We start from the raw sequence: 19,318 nt of genomic DNA on the forward strand, positions 1-19,318 counted from the left end.
ATGTCTTATGATTTTGGGGCCGAGGTTTCTTTCTTGAGACAAGGCAGGTCTTTCGTGATCTCTTAACAGTCTTTTCTCTTTCCCTTTCTGCTCAGGCTACTAACCAGGCGGGTTCAGGGCCTTACAGCGGTGTGGTCACCCACACGACCGCCGCCTCAGTCCCCGCTGCCGTCTCCACACTCTGCGTCTTGGACGACCAACACTTGGAACCCTGCCTGACCACATCGTCCACCTGCCTCGCGGTCAAGTGGGCCGAACCGTGCAGTAACGGGTCCGAGATCCTCTCGTACAGCATAGACCTCGGAGAGAGCCAGCTAACTGTCGACAGTGTCACGGCCTACATCATACGGGACCTCCTGCCAGACACCTCCTACAGGTAAGTGCCTCGTCACATAGCGTGGACCCTTAGCTACACACTCAAAACAGCTGGTACCCTGTTGTGAACCCTGGGGTTGAATCAGGAGCTTTTTGTTGGGACTTGTATGAGGAACTCCAGATGCAAACTGAAAATAGCAGCAATTTTTAAAAAACGTTTTTTTAAATAAACATTTTATTGAGGTATTTTTTGGTTTTACAACAACAACAAAATAAAACAAGGTACATGAAATTATAAACATAGTGCAAAAGCCGTCTTCCTCCCTTACAGGGTCCCACCTTTACTAACCCCCTACTCTAAACTAAGCTAACCCCCAACTCCCCCCCCCCCCCCCCTTCTGCTGACGGTTAATTTTCCCCAAAGAAGTCGACGAACGGTTGCCACCTCCAGGCGAACCCGAATAGTGACCCTCTCAAGGCGAACTTGATTTTCTCCAGACAGAGAAAGCTAACCATGTCCGGTAGCCAGGTCTCCGACTTCGGGGGCTTTGAGTCCCTCCAGGCTAATAGTATCCATCTCCGGGTTACCAAGGAAGCAAAGGCCAGAACGTCTGCCTCTTTCTCCTCCTGGATTCCCGGATCTTCCGACACCCCGAAAATCGCCACCTCTGGACTCGGTGCCACCCTTGTTTTTAACACCGTGGACATGACATCTGCAAACCCCTGCCAAAATCCCCTAAGCTTCGGACATGCCCAGAGCAAGTGGACATGGTTCACTGGTCCTCCCGCACACCTTGTGCACCTGTCTTCCACCCCAAAGAACCTGCACATCCGGGCCACTGTCATGTGAGCCCGGTGAACGACCTTAAATTGTATCAGGCTGAGCCTGGCGCATGTTGTGGACATGTTAACTACTCAACGCATCCGCCCAGAGACCATCCTCTATCTCTCCTCCTAACTCCTTTTCCCACTTGCGTTTCAACTCCTCAGTCTGCGTATCCTTTGACCCATGAGTTCCTTATAAATGTCAGAGACTCTCCCTTCTCCCACACACCCTCTGGAAACTACCCTGTCCTGTATCCCCCTTGGTGGTAGGAGCGGGAAGGTTGAGACCTGCCTGCGTAGGGAGTCCCGCACCTGCAGGTACCTGAATTTGTTTCCCCTCGCCAACCCAAACTTCTCCTCCAGCTCCCTCAGGCTAGGAAAGCTCCCCTCTATAAACATACCCCCATCCTCTCAATCCCTGCTCTACGCCATATCCGGAACCCCCCGTCCATCCTTCCCAGGGCAAGCCGCTGATTATTACAGATTGGGGACCAGACCGATGCTCCCTCTGCTCCCACATGCATCCTCCATTGCCCCCAGACTCTCAGGGCCACCACCACCACGGGCTGGTGGAGTACCGTGCCGGCGGGAACGGCAGAGGCGCCGTTATCAACGTCTCCAAGCTGGTGCCCTTACATGAAGCCGCCTCCATCCGCTCCCATGCTGATCCCCCCCCCACCACCACTTACTGATCATGGCTTTATTCGCCACCCAATAGTAGTTACTGAAGTGCGGCAGCGCCAGCCCACCCTCTCCCCGGCTCCGCTCAGGCATCCCCGTTTTTAGCAATGTTTTAAAATCTTAATTCGTTCACGGGGTGTTGACATTGCTGGAGGTAAATACTCAGTTGTCGAGTGTGTTGGGGGCTCAGGTTGATGGATTGATGTTTAGAAAGGGGATTAAGCGGTACCGCGATTAGGCAGGTCTCAGAAGTTGAGGTACTAAATGAGCCTGGATCTAATGGAATGGTACAGCAGGCTCGAAGGGCCAAATGGCCCACTCCTGCTCCTGTTCTTAATGCTCTTGTGAAGACATTTAAAAAAAATTGATAAACCAAGAAACAGGACCAAAATCCAGAGTGACCTGCTGAAGGCTCACAGTGAACCACCAAAGGCCTCGTCCCGAGGGTCACTCTTTAAAAATAAAGAGTCGTCCATTTCAGAGAGAGGTGAGGAAAATATTTCTCTCGGGGTGGTGAGACTTTGGAAATCTCTTCCTCAAAAGGTGGTTGAGGCAGAGTCCTCGGACATCTTTAAGACAAAGCTAGGTAGATTCCTGATGAGCAAGGAGGTGAAAGGTTATTGGGGGGTCGGCGAGAATGTAGAGTTGAGGTCACATGAGTGGGCCACAAGATGAAATTAGCCTTATTCACTAAAATTTAGCATATTTAATACTTGCTGAATATTTCATAACTTATCGAAAATGCTGAATCATTCATATGTTGACAAAACTGTCATCAACTTCAAATGTTAAAAACATTAAACTTAAATACATATCATAGATTATCATAGAATTTACAGTGCAGAAGGAGGCCATTCGGCCCATCGAGTCTGCACCGGCTCTTAGAAAGAGCACCCTACCCAAGGTCAACACCTCCACCCAACACTAAGGGCAATTTTGGACACGAAGGGCAATTTATCATGGCCAATCCACCTAACCTGCACATCTTTGGACTGTGGGAGGAAACCGGAGCACCCGGAGGAAACCCACGCACACACGGGGAGGATGTGCAGACTCCGCACAGACAGTGACCCAAGCCGGAATCGAACCTGGGACCCTGGAGCTGTGAAGCAATTGTGCTAGCCACAATGCTACCGTGCTGCCCACCTACTCTATTCGCACAATCCATTCCACGTGATAGCGAGTTCCACCAGAAAGAGAGGCAAAGAGGTTTAAGGAGGGCATTTTCAGACCTCAGGAACCAGGCAGTACTGTGATCTGTATATCTGCTGGTATGTAAGGGGTTAACATCTGTATTATAGCGCTAGACTACCACTAGATGGCAGCATCAGATCCATGTATATAAACTGCACTCAGAGGAGATTCCCGCCTCTTCGTATCAGGAGTGACGAGTGAGCAGAATGGTAGAGAAATAGCTTAGTGAGCAGGTGTAGTTAAACATTATTTATACTTGATCTTATTTACTGAATCATCAGTTATAGTTGTAGAAGAGTAAACAAACTCTTAGATATTTATATTCGTTATTCAATAAATATTATTTGCTTAATTTGAAGACTGATAGTTTTACTGAACTACAGCTATCAGACCATTCTGGAAGTAAGCCAAAGACCTATTACTATCACGTAATATAACAGGCCTAGCTACCAATGGCAGCGGAATGAAGGAAGGTGAGGATGTGCAGAAGGTCAGAGTTGGAATAAACATAGAGTTAACCTTCAGTTAACGTAAAAAAACACACGCGATCTCCAGCCTCAGAAGATGAATGTTACCCCCGCGTGATCAAAATCAGTGAATGGAAAATGGACTTCTGCCTCTGTGGGACTGTGCTTCCTGTTATCGTGCACTGTCCACTGAGACTCAGACTGTGGGACTGCGCTTCCTGTTATCGTGCACCGTCCACTGAGACTCAGACTGTGGGACTGTGCTTCCTGTTATCGTGCACTGTCCACTGAGGCTCAGACTGTGGGACTGCGCTTCCTGTTATCGTGCACCGTCCACTGAGGCTCAGACTGTGGGACTGCGCTTCCTGGTATCGTGCGCTGTCCACTGAGGCTCAGACTGTGGGACTGTGCTTCCTGGTATCGTGCACTGTCCACTGAGACTCAGACTGTGGGACTGCGCTTCCTGTTATCGTGCACCGTCCACTGAGACTCAGACTGTGGGACTGTGCTTCCTGTTATCGTGCACTGTCCACTGAGGCTCAGACTGTGGGACTGTGCTTCCTGTTATCGTGCACTGTCCACTAAGGTTCAGACTGTGGGACTGCGCTTCCTGTTATCGTGCACTGTCCACTAAGGCTCAGACTGTGGGACTGCGCTTCCTGTTATCGTGCACTGTCCACTGAGGCTCAGACTGTGGGACTGCGCTTCCTGTTATCGTGCACTGTCCACTGAGACTCAGACCGTGGGACTGCACTTCCTGTAATCGTGCGCTGTCCACTGAGGCTCAGACTGTGGGACTGTGCTTCCTGTTATCGTGCGCTGTCCACTGAGACTCAGACTGTGGGACTGTGCTTCCTGGTATCGTGCACTGTCCACTGAGACTCAGACTGTGGGACTGCGCTTCCTGCTATCGTGCACTGTCCACTGAGACTCAGACTGTGGGACTGCGCTTCCTGGTATCGTGCACTGTCCACTGAGACTCAGACTGTGGGACTGTGCTTCCTGGTATCGTGCACTGTCCAGTGAGGCTCAGACTGTGGGACTGTGCTTCCTGTTATCGTGCACTGCCCAGTGCGGCTCAGACTGTGGGACTGTGCTTCCTGTTATCGCGCACTGTCCACTGAGACTCAGAGAGACTGTGGGACTGAGCTTCCTGTTATCATGCGCTGTCCACTGGGACTCAGACTGTGGGACTGCGCTTCCTGTTATCGTGCACTGTCCACTGGGACTCAGACCGTGGGACTGTGCTTCCTGTTATCGTGCACTGTCCACTGAGACTCAGAGAGACTGTGGGACTGAGCTTCCTGTTATCATGCGCTGTCCACTGGGACTCAGACTGTGGGACTGCGCTTCCTGTTATCGTGCACTGTCCACTGGGACTCAGACCGTGGGACTGTGCATCCTGTTATCGTGCACCGTCCACTGAGACTCAGACTGTGGGACTGTGCTTCCTGTTATCGTGCACCGTCCACTGAGACTCAGACTGTGGGACTGTGCGTCCTGTTATCGTGCACTGTCCACTGAGGCTCAGACTGTGGGATTGTGCTTCCTGTAATCGTGCACTGTCCACTGGGACTCAGACTGTGGGACTGCGCTTCTTGTAATCGTGCACTGTCCAGTGAGGCTCAGACTGTGGGACTGCGCTTCCTGGTATCGTGCGCTGTCCACTGAGGCTCAGACTGTGGGACTGCGCTTCCTGTTATCGTGCACTGTCCACTGAGGCTCAGACCGTAGGACTACACGTCCTGTAATCGTGCACTGTCCACTGGGACTCAGACTGTGGGACTGCGCTTTCTGGTATCGTGCGCTGTCCAGTGAGGCTCAGACTGTGGGACTGCGCTTTCTGTAATCGTGCACTGTCCACTGAGGCTCAGACTGTGGGACTGCGCTTCCTGTTATTGTGCACTGTCCACTGAGACTCAGACTGTGGGACTGCGCTACCTGTTATCGTGCACTGTCCACTGGGACTCAGACTGTGGGACTGCGCTTCCTGTTATTGTGCGCTGTCCACTGAGACTCAGACTGTGGGACTGCGCTTCCTGTTATCGTGCGCTGTCCACTGGGACTCAGACTGTGGGACTGCGCTTCCTGGTATCGTGCACTGTCCACTGGGACTCAGACTGTGGGACTGCGCTTCCTGTTATCGTGCACTGTCCACTGAGGCTCAGACCGTGGGACTGCACTTCCTGTAATCGTGCACTGTCCACTGGGACTCAGACTGTGGGACTGCGCTTCCTGGTATCGTGCGCTGTCCACTGAGGCTCAGACTGTGGGACTGCACTTCCTGTAATCGTGCGCTGTCCACTGAGGCTGAGACTGTGGGACTGCGCTTCCTGTTATCGCGCGCTGTCCACTGGGACTCAGACCGTGGGACTGCACTTCCTGTAATCGTGCGCTGTCCACTGAGGCTCAGACTGTGGGACTGCGCTTCCTGTTATCGTGCACTGTCCAGTGAGACTCAGACCGTGGGACTGCGCTTCCTGTTATCGTGCACTGTCCAGTGAGACTCAGACCGTGGGACTGCGCTTCCTGTTATCGTGCACTGTCCAGTGAGACTCAGACCGTGGGACTGCGCTTCCTGTAATCGTGCACTGTCCACTGGGACTCAGACTGTGGGACTGCGCTTCTTGTAATCGTGCACTGTCCAGTGAGGCTCAGACTGTGGGACTGCGCTTCCTGGTATCGTGCGCTGTCCACTGAGGCTCAGACTGTGGGACTGCGCTTCCTGTTATCGTGCACTGTCCACTGAGGCTCAGACCGTAGGACTACACGTCCTGTAATCGTGCACTGTCCACTGGGACTCAGACTGTGGGACTGCGCTTTCTGGTATCGTGCGCTGTCCAGTGAGGCTCAGACTGTGGGACTGCGCTTTCTGTAATCGTGCACTGTCCACTGAGGCTCAGACTGTGGGACTGCGCTTCCTGTTATTGTGCACTGTCCACTGAGACTCAGACTGTGGGACTGCGCTACCTGTTATCGTGCACTGTCCACTGGGACTCAGACTGTGGGACTGCGCTTCCTGTTATTGTGCGCTGTCCACTGAGACTCAGACTGTGGGACTGCGCTTCCTGTTATCGTGCGCTGTCCACTGGGACTCAGACTGTGGGACTGCGCTTCCTGGTATCGTGCACTGTCCACTGGGACTCAGACTGTGGGACTGCGCTTCCTGTTATCGTGCACTGTCCACTGAGGCTCAGACCGTGGGACTGCACTTCCTGTAATCGTGCACTGTCCACTGGGACTCAGACTGTGGGACTGCGCTTCCTGGTATCGTGCGCTGTCCACTGAGGCTCAGACTGTGGGACTGCACTTCCTGTAATCGTGCGCTGTCCACTGAGGCTGAGACTGTGGGACTGCGCTTCCTGTTATCGCGCGCTGTCCACTGGGACTCAGACCGTGGGACTGCACTTCCTGTAATCGTGCGCTGTCCACTGAGGCTCAGACTGTGGGACTGCGCTTCCTGTTATCGTGCACTGTCCAGTGAGACTCAGACCATGGGACTGCGCTTCCTGTTATCGTGCACTGTCCAGTGAGACTCAGACCGTGGGACTGTGCTTCCTGTTATCGTGCACATTCCACTGAGGCTCAGACTGTGGGACTGTACTTCCTGGTATCGTGCGCTGTCCACTGAGGCTCAGACTGTGGGACTGTGCTTCCTGTTATCGTGCACTGTCCACTGGGACTCAGACTGTGGGACTGCGCTTCCTGTTATCGTGCACTGTCCAGTGAGGCTGAGACTGTGGGACTGTGCTTCCTGTTATCGTGCACCGTCCACTGAGGCTCAGACTGTGGGACTGCGCTTCCTGTAATCGTGCGCTGTCCACTGAGACTCAGACTGTGGGACTGCGTTTCCTGTTATCGTGCGCTGTCCACTGAGACTCAGACTGTGGGACTGCGCTTCCTGTAATCGTGCGCTGTCCACTGAGACTCAGACTGTGGGACTGCGTTTCCTGTTATCGTGCGCTGTCCACTGAGACTCAGACTGTGGGACTGCGCTTCCTGTAATCGTGCGCTGTCCACTGAGGCTCAGACTGTGGGACTGCGCTTCCTGGTATCGTGCACTGTCCACTGAGGCTCAGACTGTGGGACTGCGCTTCCTGTTATCGTGCGCTGTCCACTGAGGCTCAGACTGTGGGACTGCGCTTCCTGTAATCGTGCGCTGTCCACTGAGACTCAGACTGTGGGACTGCGTTTCCTGTTATCGTGCGCTGTCCACTGAGACTCAGACTGTGGGACTGCGTTTCCTGTTATCTTGCGCTGTCCACTGAGACTCAGACTGTGGGACTGCGCTTCCTGTAATCGTGCGCTGTCCACTGAGGCTCAGACTGAGGGACTGCGCTTCCTGTAATCGTGCGCTGTCCACTGAGGCTCAGACTGTGGGACTGCACTTCCTGTAATCGTGAACTGTCCAGTGAGACTCAGAGAGACTGTGGGACTGTGCTTCCTGTAATCGTGCACTGTCCAGTGAGACTCAGAGAGACTGTGGGACTGCACTTCCTGTTATCGTGCGCTGTCCACTGAGGCTCAGACTGAGGGACTGCGCTTCCTGTTATTGTGCACTGTCCAGTATTTTAGATCAGCAACTGGGACGCCTCCTCTGATTTCATTTCTACAAATATAGATTTTTGCAGCTGATGCTGAATGGATTGATTTTGCAATCCGGGTCCTCAGGATCAGCATGGTTCTAGGCGACTCTTCCTGCTTACTTCATCCTCTCCGTGACCTGGCCAGAGAAAGTTGGTTCACCCCCCACCCCGCTCGACTGCCATTAGAGAACTCACTTCCTATATTAAAGCGAGATAGGGCTTGCCTCCCTATAGTGCCTTACGCGATCTCTCAGGAAGTATCAAAAGTTTGTTGCAGCCAGTTAATTAACTTTGAAGTGCAGTCGCTGTGGTGATGTAAGAAATGTGGCTGCCAATTTGTGCACAGCAAGCTCCCACAGCAAGCAATAATGTGGTAATGACTGGATAAACTGCATCTGTGATGTTGATTGTGGAGTAAACGCTGACCCAGGATGCCAAGGGGGAGAACACCCCCTCCACTTTTTGTTTTTTTTTGGTCCGCACCTGCAAAGAGCGGTTTAACATTTCGCATCAAGAACTGCGTCTCCGACAATGTAGCACTCCTATATTTAAAATCACCATAGTCCCCAAGGCTGCTCTCTCCCCTTTGCATGAGGGGGAGAGAGAGAGAGAGAGAGAGCTGACTGCTGATGGTTTAACCTGAGGGTCACCACACCACAGGCGAGGGGCAAGGTTGCGAAGGTAGAGCCTTCCCAGATAATCTCGGCTGGTACGGGAATTGAACCCACGCTGTTGGCCTCGTTCTGCATCACCAAGCAGCTAATCAGCTAAGTGAGGTAACCAGCCTCCCTCGGTCCTGCGCTGGGAGTGTCTGCCTGGATTTTGGGTTCCAGCAGGAATCGAGTTGAGAATCTCTTCACTGAGCAGAGAATGTGCTGCTCACTGAGGTATGACTGACGCTTTCAATTGTTTCAAAACCGCTGCAGGGGTGAAATTTGGCAGATTTCAATTTTGCCGCCCATTGCCCTGCTTCTAGAACTGAAACCGGTTTTGTGGCAGCAAAGCGGGACCGCTAAAAATAATCGAGAACTGAACACCACTGAAGACAGATTCCGGGTCGAAGGAGAATGATTTCAGATCTCCCCACATGTCCCTCATTGAGGCCTCACGTCGTTAAAACTGACAGTGAATCTTAAAAGAAAATCAGAAGTGGGAGGTGCTCTCCTGTGGATGAAGAGTTGACCTGAGGGCTTGGGCTTATCTTCTGGGCAGACGGCAAAGGCTGTTACTGTGCAGGAGGGCAGAGGCACTCCTCCTGGATGCCCTGATAGCAAATCAGAAGACGGTGAGAGTTGGAGGTTTTGAGTCTGTTTCCTGTGATCGATGAGGTGAATGCAGCCTCCGAACAGATCACCATGCGGTGAATTAGCTGATCCCCTTCCATGTAGCGGTTACTGCTGAAGGAGAGCAGGTTTCCATCGCTGATCATTTTCCGATGAGTTCTACCATTCACGCCCCAAGGCCTGTTCTACCAATCAGTTAAGGTCGTAGCTGATCTGTATCTTAACCAGATGCTGAGAGTCTAGGACCAGAGGGCATAATCTCAAAGTCAGGGATTGCCGAATTTAAAACCGAGGTAAGGGGGGGAACTTCTTCTCTGAGAGGGGAGCGAATCTGTGGAATTCTTTATGGTAGCTTAGTGTTGACTGGGCTAGTAATCCACAGGCCTGAACGAATGGTCCAGAGGCACATGTTCAAATCCCACTAAGGCAGCTGGAGGAATTTAAATTCAGTTAATTAAATGAAATCAGGAATGGGAAAATAAAAACCGAGGCTCAGAATACCCTTCCTGAAATGTATTGCCCAGAACGGAACACGGTTACTCCAGACTTCATCTCAGAGCAGCTGTATACAACTGAAACATAACCTCCGCCCCTTTTATATTCGAAAAACACCCTTGTTAGCTTGTAGTAATTTCTGCATGGGGACTCCATTAAACAATGGAGAAATGGATCCCTGGTGATTTTCCTCCATCTCAGCCTGTTACATTAAGAGAAGCAGGCAGCTTTGTCGTACTAGAGCGAATCTCATGGGCTCTGGACATCCATACAAAATAGGAACAGGAGGAGGCCATTCGGCCCCTCGAGCCTGTGCTGCCATTCAATACGATCATGGCTGATCTGATATTCCTCACGTCCACTTCCCTGTCTTTTTCCCGCAACCCTTTATTCCCTCACTGATTGGGAATCTATCCCAAAGAATTTCACAGAGGATCAAGTACTCGCTGAAGTGCAGTACTGTAGGAAATGAGACTACCAATTGGTGCACAGCAAGATCCCACCGACAGGGGTGCAATAAATAAACCGGTATTCCGTTGCTCCATGGCCCCAGGCGGTGTGTGCTGGGATATACTGACCATCCGACTTGCTGTCTTCAGTTAGCCTTTGTGTCCCTGGGGGAGTGATGGTGAGGTTGTGGGGGAGGAGGGGTGGTGTTAGGATGGTGGTGGGTCGGCCATTGTTGCAAATTGTGACTGCTGCTGTGGCGGGCGAGGGTAGAATGGGGTTCCCAGTTCCAAGTAACCCAGAGCATGACGGACAACAGACTGAAGTAGGAAGCCAGTAATTTCCCACCAGTCAGCTCTCTCCCTCCGATTCACCCATCCGGAAGGAAAAGTTTCATAGATTATCATAGAATTTACAGTGCAGAAGGAGGCCATTCAGCCCATCGAGCCTGCACCGGCCCTTGGAAAGAGTACCCTACCCAAGGTCTACCCAAGGCTTGGATCACTGTCTGTGCGGAGTCTGCACGTCCTCCCCGTGTGTGCGTGGGTTTCCTCCGGGTGCTCCGGTTTCCTCCCACAGTCCAAAGATGGGCAGATTCGGTGGATTGGCCGTGATAAATTACCTTAGTGTCCGAAAAAGGATGGGTGGGGTTACGGGAATAGGGTGGAGGCGTGGTCTTCACCTCACAGCCCCATCGAGTCACACTGCACAGAAGGAGGCTACTCAGCAATCAGAGCCGTGCTGGCTCTTTTTGAAGATCTGTCCAGTTTCTCCCACTTGTCCAGCTCATTCCTGGAGCTGTGAAAATGTTCACACAGATACTGAGTTCCCTTTGGGAAGTTTCTATCGAATCTGCCTCCTCTGCTCTTTCCGGCAGCTTCTCTCGAATCACAACAACTCGCTGAGTGAGAAAGGGGATATGGAAATATACTTCAGTACTGCTGAGGACTGAGGGTGGGGTTGGGGGTGTATCGACTGTCATAATATACACCAGTATATCATGGTGCAGACACACACTGATGGACACACAGTGGGACCAATCAACACACACAACACCGCAGCCAATCACCAGTTAGAGCACACACTATAAAGACAGGGGGCATCAGAGTTCCCGCTCATTCGAGTAGCAGCTTCCTAGTAGGACAGAGCTCACAGCCTGCAACACAGACATTCACCATGTGCTGAGTGCATCAACTGGTTAGGACAAGGCAAAGGTCTTTAGTTAAAGCTGGTATCATATTTACCCACAGTTCAAGTATGTTTAAATAGTTAACCTTTTAATAAAATAGTGTTGCACCAGTTCAAGTGTTGGTGACCTGTATGTGATCCAGAACACCAAACACATCATCGACTTCTATAAATTCATCAAGAGGGAGATGTAGAGAAGGCCACAACTATTAGACAGAAATATTGATAGCTGGTTTAGCTCAGTGGGCTAGACAGCTGGTTTGTGATGCAGAACAAGGCCAGCAGCGCGGGTTCAATTCCCGTACCAGCTTACCCGAACAGGAGCCGGAATGTGGCGATGAGGGGATTTTCACAGTAACTTCATACTTGTGACAATAAAAGATTATTATTAGTCAGTAATAAATTTGCTAAGGAATTCAGGAGAAACCTCTTTACCCAGGGAGTGGTGGGAATGTGGGACTCACTACCACAGGCAGTGGTTGAGGGGAATAGAATAGATACATATAATACTAATAATCTTTATTGCCACAAGTAGGCTTACATGTGGATTAGCTGATAGGCTGAGATGAGGTAGCGTGAGAAAAGCCTCATGTTGCAGCGCAAAGTCCAGCAGGGAGCAGTTGGGCCGAATGGCCTATTAATGTGCCGTACGGTCTGCACAGAATCTGCAAGTGGGAGGTCAAACAGGAAGGCCGTGTTTGGCATCAAGCTTGTTATTAACAATTTGTCAGCTGGAGCGAGAGGAAAGGTTGAGACACTCAAAGGTGGCAAGAGGCCACCTTTATAACCAAAGACGTGCTCCCATTGGAGGAAAGGGGGCAGGCACTCTGTGCACAGCAAGCTCCCACAGCCAGCAATGTTATAATGACCAGACAATCTGCTTTAGAATTTGTTTGAGGGTTAAAAATTGTCCAGGGCGCCAGGGAGATCTGTCCTGCTCTTTTTCAATGTTGACCTGGTGTTTGTTTTCTATTCGCCTGAGAGGGAAGGCGGGGACCCAGTCCAAACCTTTCATCCAAAAAACCAGGCGGCCCTCACCCAGTCTGCACTGGAGTGTCAGCCTCGTGTCCCTGTCGCTGGAGTGGGACTGGAACCTGCAGCCTTCTGACTGAACCAATGACACCGGCAGAGGCACAGCTGACATCCCAGCTTAGGAGGAACAAAAGAGTCACTTGCGGCCTGGCGAGGAGTGTGAAAGTCTTCCCTCCAGAGCTGGGGGTCGGCACAGAAGCTGCAGCAGAATCTTCAGCACTTCAGAAGCTGCAGAATCCTGTACAGCAGAGTTAATCGCGGACAGGATGTTTGTCTTAGTGCGAAGATGGGGCTGTCTTTTCTCTCCATATCCTCAGCAATTCTTCCCAGTGCTCAGAGTGGAGAAACCTTGCACGGAGAGAAGTGAGACTCTCTTACTCCTGTCTGCCGAAAGTAGATGGCCCCGGGCTAACTCTTGCAGGAAGTTGGTTGTTTTTTTCCTTAGTAATCTCAGATTTCCAATGTCTTTCAGTCTTTGCTCCAGCAGGGGAGGACACAGCTGTGACAGTCTTTCCCGGAGTTGAAGATCATTCCTCTTCCGAAGCTTCTTCCCAGAGTCCTCCGGGGGAGCAACAAGTTCCTCGGAATGTCCTGGGTTCTTCTCTTGTCATTCCCAAGGGTCTAAAGGTGGAGTCGCTTCAGTCTTCTCTTTTAGGCCAGTCTTCCATTCAAAAGTCTTCAATGGACCCGATTCAGCGGAAATAAATCAAAGGCCCATTTGGTGGGCTCTCTCTCAGCGGCTGCAATGCCGAGATTCACCCACTTTTCGTCGGCACTTTGCCGGTTTTGGACTTTCTCCCCGTTGCTGCCACGCTTTAGTGGATTTCCTGCACTGGCGAGCTGGGCTTGCCCGCAGGACCGGCACCTCGCATATCGGGGCGCCACTTTGATCAGCTGCCCCGATTTCTGCACCCACCTCCTTTCAGCCGCCTCCCACCTCCCGCTTTATGGACCCCCCCCCCCCCGCCTCCCCCCTTCAACTCCCAACCTTCTTGTGGCCCCTGGAACCTCCCCCCCCACCTCCTTTGTAATGAGTTAGGCACCCCCTCCCCAGGCCCGGACCCTGGCAGCGCTAACCTGGCACCTGGGCACCTTGGCAGTACTGGGTGAAACTGGCGTTTGGGAGGCTCATTTATATCCTGATTTGGGTCACACCCAGATCGTGCCGGGAAGAGCGAGTCACGCCGGGTCCGGTTTGGGGCTGTTGTGGAATTCACCCGCTGCGCCCAGCGGGGAAGGGTGCCCATTGTCTACGTCGTTCAGTCACCCTGAAACCTACACTCGGCTTCTCGGCTGTGCTGATAAAGTGTGGTCCTATTCTGCTCCTAATGATATCCTACCAGATGCAGAAGAAAGCTCTCGTGCCCCCCGATATCTTCCCAAGGACCGGGAATACTGAGGGGGATTTAATCCTCTAAGACTGTGACTTGAGGAGGGGAAAAGTAGCAGTTGGGGTTGAGTATAAGCTGTGGTTGTACAAAAAGAGGACATTACAGAAATGTAATAGAACAAAGAACTTTACAGCACGGGAACAGGTCCTTCGGCCCACCAAGCCTGCGCCAATCCAGATTCTTTCTTTAGACCGACTGCTTATTGCCCAAACGATCCGTATCCCTCCATTCCCCGCCTGTTCATGTGTCTATCAAGATACATCTTTAACATTGCTGTCGTGCCTGCCTCCGCCCCCTGCCCTGGCAACGCGTCCCAGGCACCCACCACCCTCTGCGTGAAAAGCTTTTCCCGCACATCTCCTCTAAACTTTCCCCTCTCACCTTGAACCTGTGCCCCCTTGTAATTAAGTCTTCCACCCTGTCAATAAGCTTCTGACTATTCACCCTGTCTATATCTCTCGTACCTTTATGATGTGGAGATGCCGGTGTTGGACTGGGGTGGGCACAGTAAGAAGTCTTACAACACCAGCTTAAAGTCCAACAGGTTTATTTCGAATCATCAGCAATCTGAAAGCTAGTGATTCGAAACAAACCTGTTGGACTTTAACCTGGTGTTATAAGACTTCTTACTGTAATTTTGTAGACCTCAAATCAGGTCTCCCCTCAGCCTCTGTCTTTCCAACGAAAACAATTCGAGTTTATTTAACCACTCCTCATAGCGAACACCCCCCAGAGCAGGCAATGTCGTGTTGGGTGCTCTGCTATACAGACGAACCAACACGGTTGCGGATGGTACAACTCTGTTTTATTACTATCAATAACAACATCTGTAAACTTGTTACTGTGGTTCGTTCATTACCCTTTAACCTGTGGACCTAGCCCTAACACTATCTTGGAGAGGCACTCAGCACATGGTGAATGTGTGAGTGGCTTGCTGTGAGCTCTGTGCCCTGAACTGTCTCCTGCTGGAATGAGCGGGAACTGTGGTGTTCCCCGTTTTATAGTGCGTGTGCCCTTCCTTGTGATTGGCTGTGATGTTGCGTGTGTGTTGATTGGTCCGTTGATCTGTCCATCAGTGTGTATGTGTGTTTGCACCATGATGTTTACCTGAATATCATGACATCCTCCCTTTTTTACAAAAATATGTGCCTATGTGTTAATAAATATAGATGTGTACTGAGCGCAGCTGAATATGTGTGTGCAATATTAGCAACATGTACATGTGGCTAAACTACATACATAGGAAGGTGTCAGGTCCAACATAGCAACGAGGTTGTACCATAAACAAAACAAGTGTAAACATCAAGCATCAAAACGAACTCCTGTAACGACAAAAAGAGAAACATATTAACATTGTGGCATAAATCTTTAGTGAGTCCAATGTTCAAACAGGCTCAAAAGTCCAACCTAGTAGGTGGCGACGAATTTGGGTTGACTGCCTCAAGGGTGGGTCAGGATCCACCGACTGAGGAATGGGCCTGGCCACAGGCGACAGGGGAATGGGCATGGAGGCAGGAAGCTCCACAAAGTCGACATCAGGAACAACAGGAGGGCGTGGCACCGGTGTATGATCACGTAGCGAGCGCGGAAGCAGGCGAAGAGCCCGGCGGTTGCGCCGGTGAATGGAGCCATCAGGCATGCGAACCAGGAACGAGCAGGGAGCCACGCGTCGGAGAACTTCAGCAGTTGCCGACCAGCCACCCTCTGGTAGGTGGGTACGGACATTGTCTCCAGGCGCCAAGGCAGGAAGATCAGTTGCCCGAGTGTCATGTGCCACCTTCTGCTGAGCACGCTGCTGTCGCATCCTTTGCAGTACTGGAGCATAGTCGGGTGTAGGAACAAGAATGGATAGCACAGTGGTCCTGAGGGCGCGACCCATCGACAGCTGGGCTGGTGAGAGGCCAGTGGACAGTGGGGCCAAGCGATAGGCCAACAGGGCTAAACAGAAGTCAGATCCGGCATCAGCAGCCTTGCAGAGGAGCCGCTTGACGATATGAACACCCTTTTCCGCCTTGCCATTCAGCTGGGGGTGCAGAGGGCTGGAGGTCACGTGTGTGAAGCCATACGAAGCGGCAAATGAAGACCATTCTTGGCTTGCAAAACAGGGCCCATTGTCCGACATGACGGTAAGCGGAATGCCATGGTGAGCGAAGGTGTCTTTGCATGCCCTTATGACAGCGGACGATGTCAAATCGTGCAGGTGTGTGACCTCCGGATAATTGGAAAAGTAATCTATGATGATGACGTAGTCCCTGCCGAGCGCATGAAAAAGGTCCACACCCACCTTCGCCCAGGGGGACGTGACCAACTCATGGGGCTGAAGCGTCTCAGGGGGTTGCGCCGGCTGAAACCTTTGGCAGGTGGGGCAGTTGAGCACCATGTTGGCAATGTCATCGCTGATGCCCGGCCAGTATACAGCTTCTCGGGCCATCCGCCTGCACTTTTCAACCCCGAGATGGCCTTTGTGCAGTTGTTCGAGAACCAGCCTGTGCATGCTGTGTGGAATCACAATCCGTTCAACTTTAGGAGGACACCGTCAATGACAGCCAAGAGGTCCCGGACATTGTAGAATTGTGGGCACTGTCCTTTGAGCCACCCTCCCGTCATGTGGCGCATCACACGTTGTAGAAGGGGGTCAGCCGCAGTCTCGCGGCGAATACGGGCCAGACTTGAATCGTCAGCTGGCAGATAGGCCGATGTGAAGGCCACATGCGCTTCGACCTGACAGACGAACCCCTCCGAATCGGGCAGTGTGCTCACTGCTCTGGACAGGGCATCCGCGATGATGAGGTCCTTTCCCGGGGTGTAGGCCAGTTGGAAGTCATACCTCCGGAGCTTGAGTAGGATACGCTGGAGGCGAGGGGTCATCTCGTTCAGGTCCATATGTATGATGCTGACCAGGGAGCGATGGTCGGTTTCCACGGTGAACTGGGGGAGACCATACACGTAGTCGTGGAACCTGTCTATGCCGGTTAACAAACGCAGGCACTCCTTCTCGATCTGCGCATAGCGCTGTTCTGTGGGGGTCATGGCACGCGAGGCATAGGCGACCGGGGCCCATGATGCAGTGTCGTCCCGTTGCAGGAGTACCGCCCCAATGCTGGACTGGCTGGCATCAGTCGAGATCTTCGTATCCCGAGAGGTGTCGAAGAACGCCAATACCGGGGCTGTGGTGAGCTTAATTTTGAGCTCTTCCCATTCCTTCTGGTGTGCGGGCAGCCACTGGAACTCCGTGGTCTTCTTCACCAGGTGGCGAAGAGCCGTTGTGTGGGAGGCAAGGTTGGGAATGAACTTCCCCAGGAAGTTGACCATCCCGAGAAAGCGTAGCACTGCTTTCTTGTCTGCCGGCTGCGGCATGGCTGTAATGGCGCTCACCTTGTCTGCATCCGGATGCACTCCCGACCGGGATATGTGGTCCCCCAGAAACTTTAGCTCAGTTTGGCCAAAAGAACGCTTGGCTCGGTTGAGGCGCAGGCCGTGTTCTCGTATCCGAGCAAAGACGCACTGGCGACGACTGATGTGCTCATGTGGTGTGGTGGACCAGATAATGATGTCGTCAATATAGACGCGCACCCCTTCGATGCCCTCCATCATCTGTTCCATGATTCTGTGAAATACCTCGGGTGCCGAGATGATGCCAAACGGCATTCTGTTGTAGCAGAACCTGCCGAAAGGAGTGTTGAAGGTGCACAGCTTCCTGCTGGACTGATCCAGTTGGATCTGCCAAAAACCCTTCGAGGCATCAAGCTTTGTAAAAATTTTAGCCCGGGCCATTTCGCTCGTGATCGCTTCTCGTTTGGGTATGGGCTAGTGTTCCCTGATGATGTTGTTGTTTAGGACTTTTGGATCAATGCAGATCCGGAGTTCGCCAGAGGGCTTTTTTAAGCACACCATGGAGCTGACCCATGGCGTGGGCTCCGTGACCCGGGATAGCACCCCTTGGTCCTGGAGATCCTGCAGCTGCTGCTTGAGGCGGTCTTTGAGTGGTGCTGGGACTCTACGAGGTGCGTGAATGACCGGGGTGGCATCCGGTTTGAGCCGTATTCTGTAAGTGTAGGGCAGTGTGCCCATGCCCTCGAATGCCTCCTGGTTGTGGGCGAGGAGCGAGTGGAGCTGTGCCCTGAATTCTGCATCCGGGAAATCGGACGTGCCTTCTGGAGAGAGAGTGTGTACCCGCTGAATGAGGTGGAGGATCTTGCACGCCTGTACGCCTAGCAGGGAGTCCTTCGAGGATCCAACTATCTCAAAGGACAGTGTGGCTGTGTATGCATTGTGTGTGAACTCGAGCTGGCAGGATCCCAGGGCCGGGATAACATTACCGTTGTAATCGACCAACTGATAGCGGGATGGCCAAATCGGTGGTTTGACCTTCAAGGCGTAGAAGGCTGACCATGCATTGAGATTGGCGGAGGCACCAGTGTCTAAACGGAATGTGATTGGTGATCGGTTGACCGTTAGGGTGGCACACCATTCATCACCCGGATTAATGCTGTTCACTGGCATCGGCTGGTGGGTCCTGCTTGGGGACATCCGGTTCCTGTCAATGACCGCAACATGGAACGCCCCCCGGTCGTCTGTATCATCGGTCTGTACGTCGTCAGGGTATGACTCGGTGTATGGAGGCTGAATGGCCCGCACGTCCCTGCGAGGTTGTCGGAGTTGGGGAAGCATTGGCAGGTTGAGCTGCTCGACAGCAGGCAGCGTAGTGGCCCATCTTGCCACAGCGGAGGCATTGTCGGTTCTTTGCTGGACATTGCCGCTTTAAATGTGCGGATCCACAGTTACCGCACGTCGTGACGTCATGGCGTTCGTTGCGCCATCGCGCATGCGCAGTTTGGTCCTGCGTAGAGCGCGCCTGCGCGTCACGTCCCTCTGTGTCGGCGTCTCTTTTGGCGCGTGCAAGTGCGGGAGGCCGCGGAAAGCGCGCAAAATGGCCGCCCTCATCCGGGCCGCGGGCCAGGAGGAACTCGATCGCCTGGACCCGCTCGGCCTCGTAGGACCCCTGCCGTGCCGATTCGGCCGCCTGGAATTGGGAGTAGCGGCTGGTCGCGTTTTCGTGGAGGACGCAGGCTTCGATGGCGGTGGCGAGGGTGAGGCTTTTAATTTTGAGGAGCTGCTGGCGTAGGGTGCCCGAGGTGACCCCAAAAACTATCTGGTCCCGAATCATGGAATCGGAGGTGGCCTCGTAACCGCAGGACTGCGCGAGGATACGGAGGTGTGTTAGGAAAGATTGAAAAGGCTCATCCTTACCCTGCAGGCGCTGCTGGGAGAGGTACCTCTCGAAACTCTCATTTACCTCGACGCTGAAGTGTTGCTCGAGTTTTAGAAGGACCATCTTGTACTTCGTCTTGTCCTCACCTTCCGCGAACACCAGAGAGTTGTAGATATGGGTGGCGTGTTGCCCTGCCGTGGAG

The 19,318-nt window shown here is 52.6% G+C and overlaps 1 protein-coding gene across 1 annotated transcript in view; it reads left to right on the forward strand.

Annotated features, from left to right (window-relative positions):
• LOC140389518 (fibronectin type III domain-containing protein 3B-like) overlaps positions 1–19,318 on the forward strand; it is a 404,055-nt gene that overhangs the window by 353,259 nt on the left and 31,478 nt on the right. Inside the window, 1 exon segment of the mRNA XM_072473693.1 lies at positions 96–376. Coding sequence (XP_072329794.1) covers positions 96–376 — 281 coding nt within the window.

This window comes from Scyliorhinus torazame, chromosome 14 (genome assembly GCF_047496885.1).
Source record: "Scyliorhinus torazame isolate Kashiwa2021f chromosome 14, sScyTor2.1, whole genome shotgun sequence".
In the NCBI taxonomy this organism is placed as follows: domain Eukaryota; kingdom Metazoa; phylum Chordata; class Chondrichthyes; order Carcharhiniformes; family Scyliorhinidae; genus Scyliorhinus; species Scyliorhinus torazame.